This window comes from Stenella coeruleoalba (genome assembly GCF_951394435.1).
Source record: "Stenella coeruleoalba genome assembly, chromosome: 3".
Taxonomy (NCBI): Eukaryota; Metazoa; Chordata; class Mammalia; order Artiodactyla; family Delphinidae; genus Stenella; species Stenella coeruleoalba.
In genome coordinates, this window is record NC_137148.1 from 62,937,291 (window position 1) to 62,960,089 (window position 22,799).

General features: G+C 42.6%; 1 protein-coding gene across 1 annotated transcript in view; it reads left to right on the plus strand.

Moving 5' to 3' along the window:
- CMYA5 (cardiomyopathy associated 5) overlaps nt 1–21,621 on the plus strand; it is a 106,249-nt gene extending 84,628 nt beyond the window's left edge. Inside the window, exons 10-13 of the mRNA XM_079916971.1 lie at nt 11,879–12,012; nt 13,292–13,391; nt 15,488–15,661; nt 20,801–21,621. Coding sequence (XP_079773097.1) covers nt 11,879–12,012; nt 13,292–13,391; nt 15,488–15,661; nt 20,801–21,047 — 655 coding nt within the window. The 3' untranslated portion in view covers nt 21,048–21,621. The remainder of the gene's footprint in view (nt 1–11,878; nt 12,013–13,291; nt 13,392–15,487; nt 15,662–20,800) is intronic.
- Nucleotides 21,622–22,799: the final 1,178 nt, after the last annotated feature.

A 22,799-nucleotide genomic window follows, 5' to 3' on the forward strand; every position in this document is an offset into this window, starting at 1 on the left:
TTCAGTTTGTTAATATGCTGTATCACACTGATTGATTTGCGTATATTGAAGAATCCTTGCATTCCTGGGATAAACCCCACTTGATCATGGTGTATGATCCTTTTAATGTGCTGTTGGATTCTGTTTGCTACTATTTTGTTGAGGATTTTTTCATCTATGTTCATCAGTGATATTGGCCTGTAGTTTTCTTTCTTTGTGACATCTTTGTCTGGTTTTGGTATCAGGGTGATGGTGGCCTCGTAGAATGAGTTTGGGAGTGTTCCTCCCTCTGCTATATTTTGGAAGAGTTTGAGAAGGATAGGTGTTAGCTCTTCTCTAAATGTTTGATAGAATTCGCCTGTGAAGCCATCTGGTCCTGGGCTTTTGTTTGTTGGAAGATTTTTTTTTTTTTTAACATCTTTATTGGGGTATAATTGCTTTACAATGGTGTGTTAGTTTCTGCTTTATAACAAAGTGAATCAGTCATACATAAACATATGTTCCCATATGTCTTCCCTCTTGCATCTCCCTCCCTCCCACCCTCCCTATCCCACCCCTCCAGGCTGTCACAAAGCACCGAGCCAATATCCCTGTGCCATGCGGCTGCTTCCCACTAGCTATCTACCTTACTACGTTTGTTAGTGTGTATATGTCCATGACTCTCTCTCGCCCTGTCACAGCTCACCCTTCCCCCTCCCAATAACCTCAAGTCCGTTCTCTAGGAGGTTTGTGTCTTTATTCCTGCCTTACCCCTAGGTTCTTCATGACACTTTTTTTTCTTAAAATCCATATATATGTGTTAGCATACGGTATTTGTCTTTTTCTTTCTGACTTACTTCACTCTGTATGACAGACTCTAGGTCTATCCACCTCATTACAAATAGCTCAATTTCATTTCTTTTTATGGCTGAGTAATATTCCATTGTATATATGTGCTACATCTTCTTTATCCATTCATCCGATGATGGGCACTTAGGTTGCTTCCATCTCCAGGCTATTGTAAATAGAGCTGCAGTGAACATTTTGGTACATGACTCTTTTTGAATTTTGGTTTTCTCAAGGTATATGCCCAGTAGTGGGATTGCTGGGTCATATGGTAGTTCTATTTGTAGTTTTTTAAGGAACCTCCATACTGTTCTCCATAGTGGCTGAACCAATTCACATTCCCACCAGCAGTGCAAGAGGGTTCCCTTTTCTCCACACCCTCTCCAGCATTTATTGTTTGTAGATTTTTTGATGATGGCCATTCTGACTGGTGTGAGATGATATCTCATTGTAGTTTTGATTTGCATTTCTCTAATGATTAATGATGTTGAGCATTCTTTCATGTGTTTGTTGGCAGTCTGTATATCTTCTTTGGAGAAATGTCTATTTAGGTCTTCTGCCCATTTTTGGATTGGGTTGTTTGTTTTTTTGTTATTGAGCTGCATGAGCTGCTTGTAAATTTTGGAGATTAATCCTTTGTCAGTTGCTTCATTTGCAAATATTTTCTCCCATTCTGAGGGTTGTCTTTTGGTCTTGTTTATGGTTTCCTTTGCTGTGCAAAAGCTTTTAAGTTTCATTAGGTCCCATTTGTTTATTTTTGTTTTTATTTCCATTACTCTAGGAGGTGGGTCAGAAAGGATCTTGCTGTGATTTATGTCATAGAGTGTTCTGCCTATGTTTTCCTCTAAGAGTTTGATAGTTTCTGGCCTTACATTTAGGTCTTTAATCCATTTTGAGCTTATTTTTGTGTATGGTGTTAGGGAGTGATCTAATCTCATACTTTTACATGTACCTGTCCAGTTTTCCCAGCACCACTTATTGAAGAGGCTGTCCTTTCTCCACTGTACATTCCTGCCACCTTTATCAAAGATAAGGTGTCCATATGTACGTGGGTTTATCTCTGGGCTTTCTATCCTGTTCCATTGATCTATCTTTCTGTTTTTGTGCCAGTATCATACCATCTTGACAACTGTAGCTTTGTAGTATAGTCTGAAGTCAGGGAGCCTGATTCCTCCAGTTCCTTTTTTCGTTCTCAAGATTGCTTTGGCTATTCGGGGTCTTTTGTGTTTCCATACAAATTGTGAAATTTTTTGTTCTAGTTCTGTGAAAAATGCCAGTGGTAGTTTGATAGGGATTGCATTGAATCTATAGATTGCTTTGGGTAGTAGAGTCATTTTCACAATGTTGATTCTTCCAATCCAAGAACATGGTATATCTCTCCATCTATTTGTATCATCTTTAATTTCTTTCATCAGTGTCTTATAATTTTCTGCATACAGGTCTTTGGTCTCCTTAGGTAGGTTTATTCCTAGATATTTTATTCTTTTTGTTGCAATGGTAAATGGGAGTGTTTTCTTGATTTCACTTTCAGATTTTTCATCATTAGTTTATAGGAATGCCAGAGATTTCTGTGCATTAATTTTGTATACTGCCACTTTACCAAATGCATTGATTAGCTCTAGTAGTTTTCTGGTAGCATCTTTAGGATTCTCTATGTGTAGGATCATGTCATCTGCAAACAGTGACAGCTTTACTTCTTCTTTACTTACTACTTCTGGATTCCTTTTATTTCCTTTTCTTCTCTGATTGCTGTGGCTAAAACTTCCAAAACTATGTTGAATAAGAGTGGTGAGAGTGGGCAACCTTGTCTTGTTCTGATTAGTGGAAATGCTTTCAGTTTTTCACCATTGAGGATGATGTTTGCTGTGGGCTTGTCATATATGGCCTTTATTATGTTGAGGAAAGTTCCCTCTATGCCTACTTTCTGCAGGGTTTTTATCATAAATGGGTGTTGAATTTTGTCAAAAGCTTTCTCTGCATCTATTGAGATGATCATATGGTTTTTCTCCTTCAATTTGTTAATATGATTTATCACATTGATAGATTTGCGTATATTGAAGAATCCTTGCATTCGTGGAATAAACCCCAGTTGATCATGGTGTATGATCCTTTTAATGTGCTGTTGGATTCTGTTTGCTACTATTTTGTTGAGGATTTTTGCATCTATGTTCATCAGTGATATTGGCCTGTAGTTTTCTTTCTTTGTGACATCCTTGTCTGGTTTTGGTATCAAGGTGATGGTGGCCTCATAGAAGGAGTTTGGGAGTGTTCCTCCCTCTGCTATATTTTGGAAGAGTTTGAGAAGGATAGGTGTTAGCTCTTCTCTAAATGTTTGATAGAATTCGCCTGTGAAGCCATCTGGTCCTGGGCTTTTGTTTGTTGGAATATTTTTAATCACAGTTTCAATTTCAGTGCTTGTGATTGGTCTGTTCATATTTTCTATTTCTTCCTGGTTCAGTCTCCGATGGTTGTGCATTTCTAAGAATTTGTCCATTTCTTCCAGGTTGTCCATTTTATTGGCATAGAGTTACTTGTAGTAATCTCTCATGATCCTTTGTATTTCTGCATTGTCAGTTGTTACTTCTCTTTCATTTCTGATTCTATTGATTTGAGTCTTCTCCCTTCTTTTCTTGATGAGTCTGGCTAATGGTTTGTCAATTTTGTTTATCTTCTCAAAGAACCAGCTTTTAGTTTTATTGATCTTTGCTGTCGTTTCCTTCATTTCTTTTTCACTTATTTCTGAGCTGATCTTTATGATTTCTTTCCTTCTGCTAACTTTGAGGTATTTTTGTTCTTCTTTCTCTAATTGCTTTAGGTGTAAGTTTAGGTTGTTTATTTGAGATGTTTCTTTTTTCTTAAGGTATGGTTGTATTGCTATAAACTTCCCTCTTAGAACTGCTTTTGCTGCATCTCATAGGTTTTGGGTCATCGTGTTTTCATTGTCATTTGTTTCTTTGTATTTTTTGATTTCCTCTTTGATTTCTTCAGTGATCTCTTGGTTATTAAGTAGTGTATTGTTTAGCCTCCATGTGTTTCTATTTTTTACAGATGTTTTCCTGTAATTGATATCTAGTCTCATAGCATTGTGGTCCGAAGAGATACTTGATACGATTTCAGTTTTCTTAAATTTACCAAGACTTGATTTGTGACCCAAGGTATGATCTATCCTGGAGAATGTTCCATTAGCACTAGAGAAGAATGTGTATTCTGTTGGTTTGGGATGGAATGTCCTATAGATATCAATTAAGTCCGTCTTGTTTAATGTATCATTTAAAGCTTGTGTTTCCTTATTTATTTTCATTCGTGATGTTCTGTCCATTGGTGAAAGTGGGGTGTTAAAGTCCCCTCCTATGATTGTGTTACTGTCGATTTCCCCTTTTATGACTGTTAGTATTTGCCTTATGTATTGAGGTGCTCCTGTGTTGGGTGCATAAAAATTTATAATTGTTATATGTTCGTCTTGGATCGATCCCTTGATCATTATGTAGTGTCTTTGTCCTTATAATAATAGTCTTTGTTTTAAAGTCTATTTTGTCTGATATGAGAATTGCTACTCCAGTTTTCTTTTGATTTGCATTTGCATGGAATATCTTTTTCCATCCCCTCACTTTCAGTCTGTATGTGTCCCTAGGTTTTAAGTGGGTCTCTTGTAGACAGCATGTATATGGGTCTTGTTTTTGTATCCATTCAGCCAATCTGTGTCTTTTGGTTGGAGCATTTAATCCATTTACATTTAAGGCAATTATCGATATTTATGTTCCTATTACCATTTTCTTAATTGTTTTGGGTTTGTTATTGTAGGTGTTTTCCTTCTCTTGTGTTTCCTGCCTAGAGAAGTTCCTTTATCATTTGTTGTAAAGCTAGTTTGGTGGTGCTGAATTGTTAGCTTTTGCTTGTCTGTAAAGGTTTTAATTTCTCCATCAAATCTGAATGAGACCCTTGCTGGGTAGAGTAATCTTGGTTGTAGGTTTTTCTCCTTCATTACTTTAAGTATATCCTGCCACTCCCTTCTGGCTTGCAGAGTTTCTGCTGAAAGATCAGCTGTTAACCTTATGGGGATTCCCTTGTGTGTTATTTGTTGTTTTTCCCTTGCTGCTTTTAATATTTTTTCATTGTATTTAATTTTTGATAGTTTGATTAATATGTGTCTTGGAGTGTTTCTCCTTGGATTTATCCTTTATGGGACTCTCTGTGCTTCCTGGACTTGATTAACTATTTCCTTTCCCATATTAGGGAAGTTTTCAACTATAATCTCTTCAAATATTTTCTTAGTCCCTTTCTTTTTCTCTTCTTTTCTGGGACCCCTATAATTCGAATGTTAATGCATTTAATGTTGTCCCAGAGGTCTCTGAGACTGTCCTCAATTCTTTTTATTCTTTTTTCTTTATTCTGCTCTGCAGTAGTTATTTCCACTATTTTATCTTCCAGGTTACTGATCCGTTCTTCTGCCTCAGTTATTCTGCTATTGATCCCTTCTAGAGAATTTTTAATTTCATTTATCGTGGTGTTCATCACGTTTGTTTGCTCTTTAGTTCTTCTAGGTCCTTGTTAAACGTTTCTTGTATTTTCTCCATTCTATTTCTAAGATCTTGAATCATCTTTACCATCGTTACTCTGAATTCTTTTTCAGGTAGAATGTCTATTTCCTCTTCATTTGTTAGGTCTTCTGGGTTTTTGCCTTGCTCCTTCATCTGCTGTGAGTTTCTCTGTCTTCTCATTTTGCTTAACTTACTGTTTGGGGTTCATTTTTGCAGGCTGCAGTTTCTTAGTTCCCATTGTTTTTGGTGTGTGTTCCCAGTGGCTAAGGTTGGTTAATTGGGTTGTGTAGGCTTCCTGGTGGAGGGAACTAGTGCCTGTGTTCTGGTGGATGAGGCTGGATCTTGTCTTTCTGCTGGGCAGGTCCACGTCTGGTGGTGTGTTTTGGGGTGTCTGTGGCCTTATTATGGGTTTAGGCAGCCTTTGTGCTAATGGGTAGGGTTGTGTTCCTGTCTTGCTAGTTATTTGGCTTAGTGTGTCCAGCACTGTAGCTTGCTGGTCGTTGAGTGGAGGTGGGTCTTGGCGTTGAGATGGAGATCTCTGGGAGATTTTCGCCCTTTGATACTACGTGGAGCTGGGAGGTCTCTTGTGGACCGGTGTCCTGAACTTGGCTCTCCCACCTCAGAGGCACAGCCCTGACTACTGTCTGGAGCACCAAGAGCCTGTCATGCACACAGCTCAGAATAAAAGGGAGAAAAGAAAGAAAGGAAGAAAGAAAGAAGAAGATAAAATAAAATACAGTTATTAAAGTAAAAAAGTTATTTTTAAGTAATATAAAAAGAAAAAAGAAAGAGAGAAAGAAGAGAGCAACCAAACCAAAAAACAAATCCACCAATGATAAGAAGTGCTAAAAACTATACTAAAATAAAACAACAAAAAAAAAACGGACAGACAGAACCCTAGGACAAATGGTAAAAGCAAAGCTATACAGACAAAATCACACACAGAAGCATACACATACACACTCACAAAAAGAGAAAAGGGGGGCTTCCCTGGTGGCACAGTGGTTGGGGGTCCGCCTGCCAATGCAGGGAACGCGGGTTCGTGCCCATGTCCGGGAGGATCCCACATGCCGCAGGGAGGCTGGGCCCGTGAGCCATGGCCACTGAGCCTGCGCGTCTGGAGCCTCTGCTCCACAACGGGAGGGGCCACAGTGGTGAGAGGCCCGCGTACAGGAAAAAAAAAAAAGAGAGAGAGAAAGGGAAAAAAATATATATATATCGTTGCTCCCAAAGTCCACCTCCTCCATTTGGGATGATTCGTTGTCTATTCAGGTATTCCGCAGAAGCAGGGTACATCAAATTGATTGTGGAGATATAATCCGCAACTCCTGAGGCTGCTGGGAGAGATTTCCCTTTCTCTTCTTTGTTCTCACAGCTCCCAGGGGCTCAGCTTTGGATTTGGCCCCGCCTCTGCGTGTAGGTCGCTTGAGGGAGTCTGTTCTTCGCTCAGACAAGACAAGGTTAAAGTAACAGTTGATTAGGGGGCTCTGGCTCACTCAGGCCGGGGGCAGGGAGGGGTACTGAGTGCGGGGCGAGCCTGCGGGGGCAGAGGCCGGAGGGATGTTGCACCAGCCTGAGGCGCACCGTGCGTTCTCCCGGGGGAGTTGTCCCTGGTTCCCGGGACCCTGGCAGTGGCGGGCTGCACAGGCTCTTCGGAAGGGGGGTGTGGGTAGTGACCTGTGCTCACACACAGGCTTCTTGGTGGTGGCAGCAGCAGCAGCCTTAGCGTCTCATGTCTGTCTCTGGGGTCCACGCTGTTAGCCGCGGCTCGCGCCTGTCTCTGGAGCTCTTTTAAGCGGCGGTCTTAATCCCCTCTCCTCGTGTACCAGGAAATAAAGAGGGAAGAAAAAGTCTCTTGCCTCTTCGGCAGGTCCAGACTTTTCCCCGGACTCCCTACCGGCTAGCTGTGGTGCACTAACCCCCTGTAGGCTGTGTTCACGCCGCCAACCCCAGTCCTCTCCCTGCCATCCGACCTCTGAACCCGAGCCTCAGCTCCCAGCCCCCGCGGAGCAGACAAGCCTCTCGGGCTGGTTGGCACGGATCCTCTGTGCGGGAATCTCTCCGCTTTGCCCTCCGCACCCCTGTGGCTGCGCTCTCCTCCACGGCTCCGAAGCTTTCCCCCTCCGCCACCCGCAGTCCCCGCCCGCGAAGGGGCTTCCTGGTGTGCGGAAACCTTTCCTTCTTCACAGCTCCCTCCCACTGGTGCAGGTCCCGTCCCTATTCTTTTGTCTCTGTTTTTTCTTTTTTCTTTTGCCCTACCCAGGTACGTGGGGGGTTTCTTGCCTTTTGGGAGGTCTGAGGTCTTCTGCCAGCGTTCAGTAGGTGTTCTGTAGGAGTTGCTCCGCATGTAGATGTATTTCTGATGTATGTGCGGGGAGGAAGGTGATCTCCGCGTCTTACTCTTCTGCCATCTTAAAGCTCCTCTCCATACGTATTTGTTAATGTTAATGTTAGTTTAGATCTACTTTCAGGAGGAAGTACGCAGTAGGGAATCCAACTTTATTTTTTCTGCTATGGCTATCCCGCTGTGCCAGCAAGAAAACCCCCCTTCTGATTTGAAATACCTCCACTATTATATACTAAAGAACCTATGTATTTGGGTCTATTCCTCACCTTTATAATCTATTCCATTGACCCATCTATTTATGCCCTAGTACCATGCTGTTTTTATTATTATAGCTTTATAATTTTAGAATTCATGTAGGTTAGGTTACCCCTTCATGACTTTTTTTTTTTTTTTTTTTTTTTGCTATTTGCTAGTTTATTTTTCATATGATCTTTAGAATCAGACTGTGTAGTCACCTCTACTCCCCTGCCCCTGACAATTTGGTATTTTTAGAGATCATGTTAAATTGATAGATTAATTTAGGGAGTATTGAAATTTTTGTGATGTTGCATTTTTGTACCCAAGAACTGATATGCCTTTCCTTTTAGTCAAGTCTTTTGTGTGCTTTCCTTCAGTACCATTTTCAAAAATATTTTTCATATAAATCTTATATACTTTTGTTATGTTTGCCACTATTCTAAATAAGATCTTTCTTTTGCTTTATCTTCTATCTAGTTGTTTTTTGTATATGAACGGTTTTGATTTCTTATATTAGTTTCACATCTAGCTCTTCCACTAAATTCTGAGTTTTTTGTCTGATTTTCTTAGGTTTTCTAGATAGCAGTCATATCATCTGCAAATGGTAATAATTTTACCTCCTACCTCCCAATTTTTTTTAACCTCATGTCTGTCTCTCTGACTTAATGGGAATGCTTTTAGTATTTTCCCGTTAAGCATTAAGTCCCTAATGTTTTTTTTCTTCATAAAGATCCTTTTCAATTCCCATGTGAAATATCAATAATTCTTGCCTCATTGTCTATGGTTAGTTGTGGCAAACTTTTCCGTCATTCCTTGCAAAAATTAAAGAAGGAAAAGGCTCAGGCTAGAGAGGTCTTTGTTATATTGGACAAACGTCAGCCTCCTGGGGGCTTCCACTCGTTTCCTTCTGAAACAGCAGAAGAGGAGACCACTCTCATTTACATGGCAGCCCTTCAGACTTCTGAGGAGACAAGGGGTCTCCTTTGAATCATTTCTCTCTGCCTTACAACATTGGAGTTTAACAAATGTCCTTTGTCCTACCAATGAGCAAGCCGAAAGTCCTTTGAAGACCTGCTGGGTGCAGAGCTCTGTGATCAAACCCCACAGCATGCTTATGCCCTACCAGCAATCAGCTAATTTGCTCTGTCAGGGTTCCTAGATGCTTCCTTGTCCTCACATTCCCGGAACCTCCACATATAAAGCCTTCCCTTTCCATTGCACTATGATACTTGTAGGGAGGATCCCACACTTAGGACCCAAAGTGAGACCCTTTGAGTCAAATTTCTTATTGCCTTTTGAATTTTATTACTGGCTCTAGACTTCTAACATCGTCAGGTTAGTCACATTATTGATAAGGCTGAAATCTCTTCTTACCTAAGCATCAACAACTTGCTGTGGTTCCATTTGCTGTCTAATCACTTACTTCAGTTTGGATATTCTGTGAATTTGAATTCTACTCCAAACTATGCAAAACTTATTATAACTCATGTGGTTTCAGTTGCAATTATGACAAGTTTTTGGTTTTGAAGTAAAAAATATAATCTATGGAAGAGTGCCACTCTTCAGATTTCAAATTCCAAAATTTTTGAAGCTTTCATTTGGCTAAACAGCAGGGACAGCTGACATGAAGGCTTTTATGACATTCAAGTGAGGTCAGACAATAAACAGACGTGGAAATGAACCATTCGTAGCTGAGCTTTTTTGCTTTGTTCTTGGTGCTTGAGCATAAGACAGCAACTTATAAACAATAAAGCCCTACCATATTTCATATTACTTTCATTTTCATGCCTGGTGCTTTTATAGAGTCAGCGAGGGCATTAGGCATATTTGTCACATCTGCATGACATGTTCGCGCACTGAAAGCAGATCTTATCCCATATATTGGCTTCTGTACCATGTAAACTTTTATTCTTTAAATGACTAATAAGACTTAGCATACAATTGACTATATATACGGAATTTCCTCCTTGACAGACTGCATAAAATTTAAGAGCAAAACTTACCCAAAAAACAGCATCCTTGGCATTTAACACCTGCATTATCACAAAATGAAACCCATATGTTCTATCCAGTTTCTAGAGATGAAATTTCCTCACCTCTCCTTGTCACTTACACCTCAAGCAGGGACAGGGCCTGGGCACATGATATGTGATCAATAAGTATTTATTTGATGAGTGGATGAAGTCTGAAATTCAGTTCAGATCTGAGTGTGCTTATTGAGACAATAAGCTTGTTATAATTAATGTACATTGAAAACATCTCTTCAGTCATCAATGCAAATAAGATCAGAAATACATCTACCCCAGAATAACAATCTAGGTATTAGTTGGGAATTGCATTCTCAGTCATAGGACCTGGTTTTTTTGTTAATAAATTGAAGCATTATTAGTTGTCAGTGGATGTGTGGCTCAATCCATGCATTCTCCATGCATCTAAAGATAGTACTCTGTGAGGACCTGCTCAGGTGGTAGGTTCTGAAATAACAACCAATAAGGTTTGGGGAGTTTGTACTGACCTTTACCAGATGCAGGCACTAAATAGCAAATATACAAATAGACCCAGGCTTCTCCCCTCCCTGCCCCCTCCTGCTGAGGAACACACTGTGAGTTTTCTGTGCTTTTAGACATGGGGCTTTGATGGGGGAGGGATTGTTACTCTGTACAGATTTTCTGCTTCTAAAAAGTCTAAGTTCATCTGTTTTTTGGGTCAATGATACTTTTTCCTTCTCCTGGTTCTCCATGGTATTCTCTAAGGTAGGTACTGAGAATGAAGTAAGTCAACAGAAGTAGAAATAACCTGAAAACAAAAATCAGTCTGAGAATGAACAGTGGCCACTCTTTGATTCTAATGATTTCGTGGTACCTTCATTAATAATAAAACAAACACAAAGAAAATAAAAAACAAACAAAGGGAACAAACAGATAAAAAAAACCCGCATCTCCCTCTGAGAATGAACTTGAAGGCTATTGTACTATTGTTTTCAATGACTAGTATCCAATGCACATCTAACAGGAACAGGATTCTGATTCTTTAGTACTCAGATTAGGACTTCTTTTATTAGCAAGGAGCCTAACTTGTAACTCTCTCCAATGCCTCTCCAAATGGAGGCTAAAAGAAAGAGCACTTGTATATTTTATTTGTATAAATGCTCTAGGACGCGATATCAAGCAGATAGAATGGAAAAGAAGCACAAAAATTATTCCAGCTCATTGGCAAGTTCAGAGCTCCATCTTCAAATCCAACAGGTCCATTTGTGCTTAAATGGTTGGGCTGTTACAGTGTTCTTGCCAAGCCTGCTGCCATTTAGATACCACGACCAGCACTTTTCTTTTAATGTAAATGGGAGGTTTAGGAACAGCAGCTTTGGGGATTGTATTTGGCAGTTAGAATTCTCTTTTCTCTCCAGGATTAAGTTTGCTCTAAAGGGTATTGTCTTCTTTAGAGATCTTCAGTTTCTATAAGTTGGCTGGCTTTGGCATGATGACCATGTACAAAATCAACACTCACCTTAAGTTTTCCACTATTCAGGATCTGTTAATGAGATGGTGTCTTTTGCATTACAGGTTGGTTTAATATCATCTTAATCCACAAGTGCCCTCTCAGCCAAAATTTGATAGAGAAAACAACATATCCTTGGGGACTCAATAACCACAAAATTAGTCTATTTTCTGAATTTAAAAAAAAAAAGTTTGGTTGGCTCTATTCCAAAGAGCATTCTGGAAGTCACAATATTGGACAAAAGTTGATCAAGGTAGAAATGATTTGATAAAGTAAATTTAGTGGACAATGGCCATTTTATAAAATCTGGCTTGCTAACTCGGTGGTCATAAAAAGGGAAAAATAAGTGATTTGTTGTGAATAAAAGATGTTCATTCACTACAGGATTGAAATATGATGAGTTGTTTAGCATATAGGGTTATATTTAAAATTATTATTTTCCCTTCATATTTAGATCTTTCTCTGGAATTAAAGGACTCCAACTGAAAGTTAACCTCCAACCCAATGACAATTACTTTTTCTACGTGAAAGCCATCAGTGCATTTGGGACAAGTGAACAGAGTGAAGCTGCCCTCATTTCCACCAGAGGTACCTTCTCCTTTGCACACAGAGAACTATTTCCAAGCATTCCCATTCCTTCCCTTCCACCACCCAGAGAAGACATCCTAGAGGGCCACTTCTTCACGCCCCCAACCTGCTGGCAGGGCTAGGTTTTTGGCATGAGGACCCAAGATTGGCCAAAGGTCAAGGTGTTTCTTTTGTTTTTCTGGTTTAAGACATTCTCAACTTTGGCCACCCATTAGCAATCAGTCCAGGTGCTTAAGAAAATACTGATGTGGGGAGCCCACTCCTGGAGAGCCTGGTCTAATTTACCTGGATATGGGCTCTGACAAGTGTTTTAAATCTCCTCAGATGATCCTTGTTTGGTTCACAATGTGCTATCGTTTGTGGGTATGTTTTGAGTGTGTGTGTGTTGGGGGAAGAGTGGGGTGAGGATATTCTTATTTTATTACACTGTGAACTCTATGAACAAGCTTCTAGTCTTATTCTTCTGTTTATTTTCCATGCCTAGCACATGGTTTGTGCCCATTAATGTTTGTTGAATGAATGAATGAGTGAGCAACTCAAAAAAGTGATGAAACTGTTCAAGGGCATTTTGGGGAAAATACCCTTGATGGTGCCAACAAAAAAATGCTTGGCTGTTCTCAATTATTGTGAAAAGAAATGAGGAGTGGAAGAGTGATCATTTTATTATCTTATGCTAGACCCAAAGATGGCAAGATTGAGGGTGGCACATTACGTGATTTGCTTAACCAGCAAAAACTTGTGCACGCACCTTGGGTGTGATGTGGTTAGGGCCAGCCTGATGTTTATAAAGAGAGGGCATGAGGGCTGTCTGTCCAGAAGTGTGTTCCCTGCAGTCCCAAATGGTGCCTGTACTGTCCACTGTTAGAACCGCTCCTGGAGGTTAGATAGACCATTGCATCTTCCAACTTTAATGTGCGCGTGAATCTCCCAAGGAGCTTGTTAAAATACCGATTGTGGTTCAGGAGGTCTGGGGCAGGCCCGAGATTCTGCATTTCTAACTAGTTTCCAGGTGAGGTAGGTAGGTGCTGCTGGTTCAGGGAGCATACTTTGCATAATAGAGTGAGCGCTAGTACAGGAGAAGCACACCGGGTGAGGTGACCAGCCACTGATGTTCACTAGTCCTTATCACGGAAGAAATTTTGCTGTGGATCTGAAAACACTGAGCAGAGGATTTTGATGTTAGAAGCAAGGGAGACTACGATCTGAAATGCGGGGCTTGGCCCAGGGATAGCGCTCGACATTGCAGTAATGTTATAATCCTATTTTCTAACTACAATAGGAACGAGATTTCTCCTGCTGAGGGAAACGGCTCATCCTGCTCTGCAGATTTCCTCAGATGGAACAGAGATCAGCTTCACTGAGAGGAGACGGCTGACAGAGTAAGTAGAAGAAGAAAGCACGAGATGCCTCCGCAGGAGAGTCTTCTGAGGGTGTCACCTCAGTGTGGCCTCACCTGAGCACATTGTTGGTTTAGTGCACATGCCTGGTATGTGTGACATTGAGCATAAATTGGTACGCACACATACAGTTCAGTTATGGTTCGTTACTAGGGGGAAAGTGACAGAGATCATTCAAACTTGGAGCAAGTGTCAGTATTTTTATTGGAAATATAAGCACAGATGGTTTTGTTTAACACATAGGCTGTTCTAAGGCATTATCTCTGGTTCAATGAAAAAAGAGCCTGGGTTAATTCTTCTATTATTTCAACAGCAAACCAGATTTTGAATCTATCCACTTGAAAAGGAATAGAGGAGAATGACATTTTGTTGAGTTTCTGGTTCTGGCCACATGCAGGACTTTCAGGATCTTGCCCTCCCCCCCCCCCCCCCACCACCACATCCCCCAGAAGCTCCCACAAAAGGAAGCAGCAAAGTAAAGAAATCCAAAAGCTGAGGGCACGGTGGGGGATTGCTCTGCAATTTGCCTGCACTCTCTCGTGGTTATTTTGAGGGTCAAAATGGTCAAATGGGAGAAAGTACGTGAAAAGCATGTGAAACACACTGCTGTTGGCACTGATGCGCCCAGGGTGCTCTCACAGTATAGCCCTGAGCCCACCAACGGCGACTTGTGCTGTTTTCCTCTCAGTCTGCTATTCATCTGTCTGTGGCTCAGCTCAGGTGTTACCTGCTCCTGGAAATGACCAAGCCTTTTCTGGGCCCTGGCACCCTTGATCTTATCCGCAAAAAGGTCTGAGCACTTGTGGAGTCGTTGGTCAGATGCTCTATTTTGACTAGTCCTCAAGCAACAGCCTCTTCTTCCGCATCTTTAATCTCCGGAATCTAGCCTGGGACCCAGAACACTGGAGATGCTAAGCATGTACAAATGAGTGAATTCAGGGGAAAAAAAGATTTAAGAAATAGATTGGGCTTTTCTGTCTCTTTTGGATTTCTCAAAAAAATCAAAGAGAAAAGAAATAGATTGGAGGTTGGTAAGAGTTCATAGATAATAACTAATGTATTTGATAGAATTTTACTTATTTATTATTAACCTGAAAATTAACTCATAAATATCAGGCAGCTGGGCTTTGCTCCAGAGAGCAAGGGCCCATCAGTAGCCCCCTCTCTGAAATGAGGTTGTTGGGTAAAGACACGAGAAAATGAAGTACATTCCTTTGCATTAATCACTTTCTCATCTGTTAAGGGGGAGAGGGAGAGGGTGCTGACTGAATATTAATGCTGCTTAAATTAAAAATGCTTCCTTGCTGTCTCAGCCATTTCAAAGCAAAATTGAGCAATTCATGCAAACAAGGTCACGCATCCGCAGTGGAAAGTGCTTTGGTTCACTTCACCGTGTCTGTTACAAAAATAGCTGAGGTGAGACAAAAAGAGACCTTTCGACAACCTCTCAGGTGTACCTGCTACCATCTGAAGAGGCCAGAGTCCCAAAGACTGTTGACCACAAGCCTCTGAGGAGCACAAGCATTACACCTGGTTCATCCAGGTGGAACTCCGCTCTGCTCTGGCCTCCCCAGACAGCTTGCTCTTCAGGAGCAGCACCGTTTTCGGTCTCTGTGCCCAGGAAAGTCAGCAGACACTGGAACCCATTGTGAGAGAAGGTTTTAGAGACTCCTTTTTGTGTATGTGCAAGTTTTGGAAGAAAACTTTGCAAGTCATGCTCTCTTGGAATTCTCCACCTGCCTCCCTTATATTTCCTCACTCTCCTTGAAAGCAGAGATTGTGCCATTTCTTTTTATCCTGCCATTATTCTAATTTCCAGTTTCCCAGTCCCTCCAAGAGACGCTATGTGTAATACATGTGTGTTGAGTGTGGCAGTAGAAATGTGTTAAATACATGTTGAGGGTTTGGGGAATTCTGTGGCCATCAGGTCACGGTCGGGGGCACAATGAACAATGAATGTCTTTAGTCAAACTCCAGCAGTTTCCGAGGATAGAATCCTGCTTAAACTGTGTACACATTTATGAATGTTGGTGTTTATGAGACAAAGCCTGGCAATTCCTGATCAACTTTGCCTGCAGAATCCCATCAGTGCTGGGTGAGGAGCTGCCTGCCTGTGGCCAGCACTACTGGGAAACCACTGTCACAGACTGCCCAGCGTACCGACTGGGCATCTGCTCCAGCTCGGCGGTGCAGGCTGGCGCCCTGGGACAAGGAGAGACCGCGTGGTACATGCACTGCTCTGAGCCGCAGAGGTAAGCCGGAGCCTGCCCCTCCCCACTTAATCAAAGTGTCATGCGTTGATGTCTAGGCAGAGGGCTCTGAGGGACCTAATAAATAACCTCTCACTTCCCTGCCCAAGTTCTGAGTCAGCTGAGAAAGAAAACAGAAGACTCAAGTATTTGGAGATTCAACTACTACTCTGATTACTGAGGAAGCCGGTTTTAGAGAATGTGGTTCCTATGTGAAAGCAAGAATGTTTCTTATATCGAACCCTATTAATAGACAGACTTGTACCCACGCAGAGCCTTGGCCAGGGCAGCTTCCCATCCTGTGGGGCAGAGTAGGTTCCTGGAGAAGCATGTGCATCTCCTCAGGAAACTTGTCAGGAAGAGTTAGGGAAACACATGCATGGCCAGTTTTTCCTTCAAAACTCACCCCAGGGTGGGGAGAGACCACAAGGGTAAGGCCGAAAGGGCTCCCTCCACAGAGGAGTCAACAGGACTGAGGAAGAAGTAGGTCCCCAGTACCACCCCCCTACCCCACCGCCGCTGGTCTATATTAAGGGTTGGCAAACTATAGCCCAATAGGCCAAATATGACCCGCTGCTTTTTTTGTAAATGTGGTTTTATTGGAACACAGTCAAGCTCATTTGTTTACGTATTGCCTACGGCTGCCTTTGTGCTACAATGGCAGAGACGACTAGTTGTAATAGAGATTGAATGGCCCCAAAGCCTAAGATATTTACTCTCTGGCCCTTTACAGACAAAGCTGACTAACCTCTGGTCTTATTAGTGTTACCGACCTGGGTTCTTGGACTCTTTAATCAATAGAAATTGATAAGAGGCCAGACGAGGAATGCAAGCAAGGCTTTATTGGGACTCCTGCCGCAGCAGGAGAGAGCGAGAACAAGTAATAGGTACCCACGCCCGCTCTGTGAGGGGGAGTGAGCTGGTCCGTCATATGGGCTGAGGGTAGGGGAGGATTGCTGGGTCAGGCGGGAGGCGTGGCTTAGGTGGTCCGCCCACCCCCTTGGCGGTGTCGCGGGCACGGATCATGCGCAGTACCCTGCTTTTGCTCCCGGCACCTCAGAAGTGGCAGTTGGGTTTTGGCCTTTTTGTATCTTGTTGTTCATAATTTGCCCCAACTGGACATGCATGCAGTTATTTTTAGTCCTTTATAGTTTCTTTGTATTTTGTTGCTCAAGAAGACATTTGTCCAGGTGCAAGTGCTGCAGTAAAGGGTCCCAGGTCCCAGCCTGTCTCATTAGTATTGTTTAATCGCTTGATGTGAAAAAGCTGTTAACCTGCGTTAGATAAGGCTAGCATGTTATGAACTGAATATGTGCACAAGATAGTCTAATAAAAGAGCATGAGACTGGAGCCAGGAACCTGATTTTAGTCCTGGCTCCCTTCTCGACTAGCCTCATATTGACTACTCCCCAGAAGTTGGCTAATCTAATGAGCGTATCTGATGTGCTCATCTGTCTTGTCAGGGGACAGTGATGCCTGGTCTGCTACATTTTGGGGTTGTGAGGATCACATGAAGTCAGGTACAAGGAAGAGCTTTGAAATCATAAAGAATCAAATGTGAAGAATTATTCAAATGTAATGCTTAAAAAGGAAGCAGTGCTCGCAAGTTCCCAGAAAAAGGCCCACAGATTGGGATTTTGCATATTTCTGGCTGCACATCTCTCCCTGCATCCTACTTGACAGAGTTTGATTCTCTGACATGGTTCATAAGGACACCATCTCCAAGAGCTATTTAAAGTCACATTCCATCAAGGCAGAGCCATGATGATTAATTGATATTCAGCCTCCTCCTAGAGCTGAAAGATCATTCAAACCCAGAGTTTATAATCGGTAGACTTAGAGCTGGAACTAGGTATTGATTTCATGAAAATTTCCTTAGACACTTGAACCCTTAAGAACCCAAACCAAAGACGAGAGTCCAATACAGAGTTCTAGACTCTAGAAAACAGAACTGTTCATTTCATTCAGCAGGTTCAACAACTTTGGTCTTTGGCTCTGTGGGCCCAGGGTAGGTTCTGTAGATTTTGGGAGGAGGAGTGTGCTGTGTGTGGTCACAGCACAGAGAGGTCAGGTCTTAAATGCCTCATTTCATGTTCCAAATTAGAGCACCGTGGCCTTCAGGTTACTGAGAGTACTGCTATAGCAGACCCTCCTGTGTTTTTCCATTTTTCTCGCTTCATGATTTAAACCAAGCGGTATTACTCTTTTTTTTTTTTTTTTTTTTTTGCGATACGCGGGCCTCTCACTGTTGTGGCCTCTCCCGTTGCGGAGCACAGGCTCCGGACGCGCAGGCTCAGCGGCCATGGCTCACGGGCCCAGCCGCTCCGCGGCATGTGGGATCTTCCCAGACCGGGGCACAAACCCGTGTCCCCTGCATCGGCAGGCAGACTCCCAACCACTGCGCCACCAGGGAAGCCCCAAGCGGTATTACTCTTGATTCTACTTGCATCAGGCTTTAAGATGTCACAACTGGCTAGGAGAAATGAAGAGATTCTAAGGAGAAAGAATCAACGGTATTTCATCCTGTCTGTTCCTAACTTACTTCTCTAGTTCAAGGCTTTGTTTCCTTTACTAGTTTCATCCACAGCCAACATGCCTGTGTTCTTCCAGTCTCCACCCACTCCAAGCCATTCTGTGTGTCACAGCTGACAAATATTTCTCAAACATCATTTGCATCACGTCCCTTCCTTTTCTGCTCAAAAATCTACAAACATCTACAGTGGTGTCGACACTCAGGTGGGACCACAGTGAAGGGGGAAGCCAGGAAGAATGTGACCAGGCTGGAGTATGAGGAGGCCTGAGGGGAGTGGCCACCAGGGTGGGGAGGAGTCTGGCTGGGCTCATTCTGGGCCATCAGTGAGATTCACAAGGGTGGTCCACCCAGGTGGGAAACCTCGCCAAGGTAGTTCCAGGGTCATGCAGGCGTCAAGAATCAGGCTTCTGGATGACCTTTGTTTGAACAGGGACCAGCAGTCCAAAGGATAGGGAGGGTGTCAGGCCGCGGCAGATAGGCTTGGTTTCAGGCCGGAGTGCAGGTTGGAGAAGGAAGTGATGTGCTCAGTAGGAAATGGAGGCAGAAACAAGACAGGGCGAATTCCAGGCCCTGTAGAACTGGTGGGTCCAAGGCTTCAAGGAATGTCTTTCCCTCCTTGACCTCCATGGTAGCGATTAGCTCAGGGACTGACCAGGGCTGGGCCTGTGGGCACCGGGGACCTTCTAAGCAGGGTAGGGAGATGGCTTATATGGGCATTCAGAACCCTCTAGACCAGTGCTGCGCAATCACACATTCTGCAAAAATAGAAAAATGGTGTCATATGTGGCTCTTGAGAACTTGAAATGTGGTTAATAGGACTGATGAACTGAATTTTGAATTTTACTTAATTTTACTTAATTTTAATTTAAGTGGCCACATGTGCCTGGTGGCCACTCTATTGGACAGGGCAGGTCTAGAGCCTGGCCTCTGACTTACCTATCCGGGTAATATCCTTAAAGTCATTCACATGTCCCCTCCTAACCCATCAATCAGATGGTGATGTTCTCCGTGACATACAGGTTTATTCTGCCACCTCATCGCTGCTTCTGCTGCCCCGATGGCTTGGATCGCCTTCTCCCTTTTATCCCCATCCGGTTCTGACCATTCTTCTTTGGCTGAATGTGAGCCCATCTGCTCCCCAAGCCCCTTCTGTAAGAGCCCCAGCCTGTTCTCCATCTGTTCTCCAAGGGTGAAGTTGGGCAGCCCAACAACAGCCCACTGCTGTTCTCCGTCATTGCCACCTGCAGCCTCTGTGTGCTTTACAGGTTCTAAAACTTCATAATGTTCTGCCGTATTTCACATTAGCAAGGCACTGAAGAGGTTCCTTATCACTGTGGAAGTCTCGCTTACCTTCCATCCCCGTGAACCTCTGCCCTTTCACATGAGCGTCATTCAGCGAGGAAATTGCTAACTTGCCATTTCCTAAATATTCCTGCACTCAAGCTTCTGGGCCTTTAAGAGAGATGTCACAGGTCTTCAAGGTCCTTGTCCTTCTCAGCCACACCAGAGTCACCCAGTTTCTCTGGCCCCAGTCTTCCCAGTGTCACTCCCACCCTCAGACCTATCATATCCACAGATCTGTCCCTCATCTCTTTTCTTCTCTTCCATCTCTCATTTCTTCTATTCTTCTGTTTTCAGGGCTCCACCCTCTGTTTCTAAGATTGCCAGGAGAAAACTCCCACCTTGTGTTACTTTTTTGCATAGAGCAATTTAACTTCTTCTGTTCAGCAATTTCTCCTTGCCAGCCTGGCCTTGAACCTTTCCTTTCACAACTAAACCAGGTCCATTAAATGTGTAAGGAAACACTTTACCCATCTGTGCTCTAAACTGGAGTCTCACTCAGCCCCAGCCCATGTTTAAGTCATCAACAATTTTCATTCCTGCTTAGTAGAGTATGGGGTCCCTGGGGGCAAGGACAGTATGCTATGGTTTGCATATCCCCCAGAGGTGCAGAGGTCTAGCAAAGTACAGGACACACAGATATGCCCAATGACTACATGTTGAACTGAATTTGTTTGAATTGAAGAAAGAAATCAAAGGCACCCCCCCTTGGCTGTAAGGGTGAGAAGATGAAAAGGAAAGTTGATTTGGGGCAGTGGGAGTGTACAAAAGATGAAGTTGGGCAAAAATAATGAAATATTTCTTAAACTTCATAAAGGTCCTTATGTAAGTTACTTACAAAATTTTTAAATGGTAAAATTAATACACTTTATGGAAGGCAAGCCCGCGGTACTTTTTAAAGTACATGGCAGCCTCAAAGGAGTTTTATTCAAAAGAATGACACACCATGAATGCAGTAGTTAAAACACGTGGGCAGCTGGGAAAGAATTAAAATGTTGAGAAAAATCACAAGGGAGGCATATGTTGGTTATTCTGGGACTGCCTCCTAATGTAGAAGGAGCAAAATTATTAAAAATACTCGTCTGTTGGGAAGAGCTATGCATGTTAGCATCTAGGAGGGATCTGGTTAAAGTATTTGGGACAATGTTATTGCAACTCATTGTGAATTGAGGTGAACAACTGCACAATCGGTTATCTCCAAGTGATTTTCTTTATCATGGTCCTTCAAGATTTCCAAAGTTTTCAATTCCCATTCCATTCCATTTCAGATACACATTTTTCTACAGTGGCATTGTGAGCGATGTCCACGTGACAGAGCGTCCCGCCAGAGTGGGCATCCTACTGGACTACACCACCCAAAGGCTCCTGTTTATAAACTCTGAGACTGGACAGTTGCTCTTCATCATCAGGCACAGGTTTAATGAGGGCGTCCACCCTGCCTTTGCTCTGGAGAAACCCGGAAAATGCACTTTGCACCTGGGAATAGAGCCCCCAGATTCTGCAAGGCACAAGTGATCGTTGGCTTTTAGAGTTTGCAAGAACAAAATTCAAATTTGGGGGGTCTGTTGTTCTTTCCTGTGGGTGCTAGACGTTATTCAAAACATCTCCTGCACATGAGCACTAGTAATAGCTCCATGAACAGGGATCAGCACGCGAGCAAAACCACCAAGAAAACTGTGAGTTTCCAGAGCGTCACGTGAGTAAAAAGGATGGAAAAAGCAATCTCCGCCTTTTGGTTTATATACGTTTGAGTTCTTCCCTAAGTGAAAAGGATTGATATCTGACTTGGGAATCAAAATAGTGAAATGGACTCCCATCTGTTTCACTGGTAAGAGAAATCCTCAGATAGACAGGTCTGAGTGAAGGGAAGGTTGTACTGGTGACACATCTCCTCCAACAAGAAACACTGGCCTTTTCCACAAGAAAAATGTCATCTCACTTCACTAAAGGATGTGGAGTCCTAATCAGCAGAGAAAGTGTTTTAACCATTCAAAGCTGATAACGAACTCTTTTGTAATCATTATATACTGTAGAACACGAGTCTCTTTTCCCTGTAATTTTAAATGTAGAAAAGTGCTAGATATTAGAAATTTCCATTTTGTTAAATAAATGGTTAGAGTCTGTAAAACAAAACGTGTGATGTGAACTTACTGCATGTGACGTGAGTCTGGCATCTCTGGACGGGACAAACTGTGAATCAAAAGCCATCACACTGCAGTGGGCTGTGCTACCGCTCATTTTCATGTGAGAATTTTACACATATATGTTTTAAAATCGAAACATTTTCAGCCTATAGTTACAGACAACTACCAGAAACTGAGAATCTCTTCTTGCTAAAAATAAAATGGTGGGTCATTTTTAGATATTGTATTGAAATCTCTCAAAATCTTCCTAAAATATGTGTGCAGAGTTGATAAATCTAGAATGCATGTTGAGATGATTGCTCTTGTTCTCCATAATATAAACACTTTGATCATACTTACAGATTTTTTTTAACATTACCAATTCAGTTGTTTTCTTATGTCGAGAGACAATGTTCTACTTTTGGCATATATCCTGAAGTCCATTGTTTAAGAGCTAGCATACCCAATCTGGATCTGTAACTGCATTAACAGAGCACCTTCAAAGCCTTCATCGTCCTGCTTTGAAATTGGAGCAGCTGCTGGGAAGAAGGGTACTTCGTGAAACAGGAGGAATAACTTGTTGCTTTATGGGAAACACTATCTTCAGTTTTTTCAAGCCTTAAAAGTGTTAATGAGGTTCTGACTGACCAGCACCCCACAGTCATTGTTACTTTTTTTGGTGGGAATGTAGTGTAATTCAAAACAATAACAACAGTAGCAGCAACCACATGGAATTTAGAATTTGACTCAGTTGGGGTTCCTCCAAAAGTAGATCTTGAGGTAAAGATTTAGCCTGGGTTCTTTACATAGGAGGTGTCCGAGGAAGCACGTGTGAGGAAGTGGGGAAAGTGAGACAGGAAGGGGCAAGAGCGGATGAAGGACATGTTTTATGGGTGGGTTATTACACTGTGAACATCTGGGGCTCTCATGCTGGGGGCATCCCCAGAAACCACTCAGAACATGCCAGAGGCTGAAATGTAAGTGCTTCTCTCCAACCCCAGTTGGTTGAGCATTGCCCCAGGGGACCCTAGGGGACATTAAATTCCCTTTCCCTACCTTTCCAGGTTGTGTTCCTTGCAAGCTCCTGTGGTCACAAGAAAACCCTCAAAGAGCACAAGAAACATAGGTGCCTGACACAGTTGAC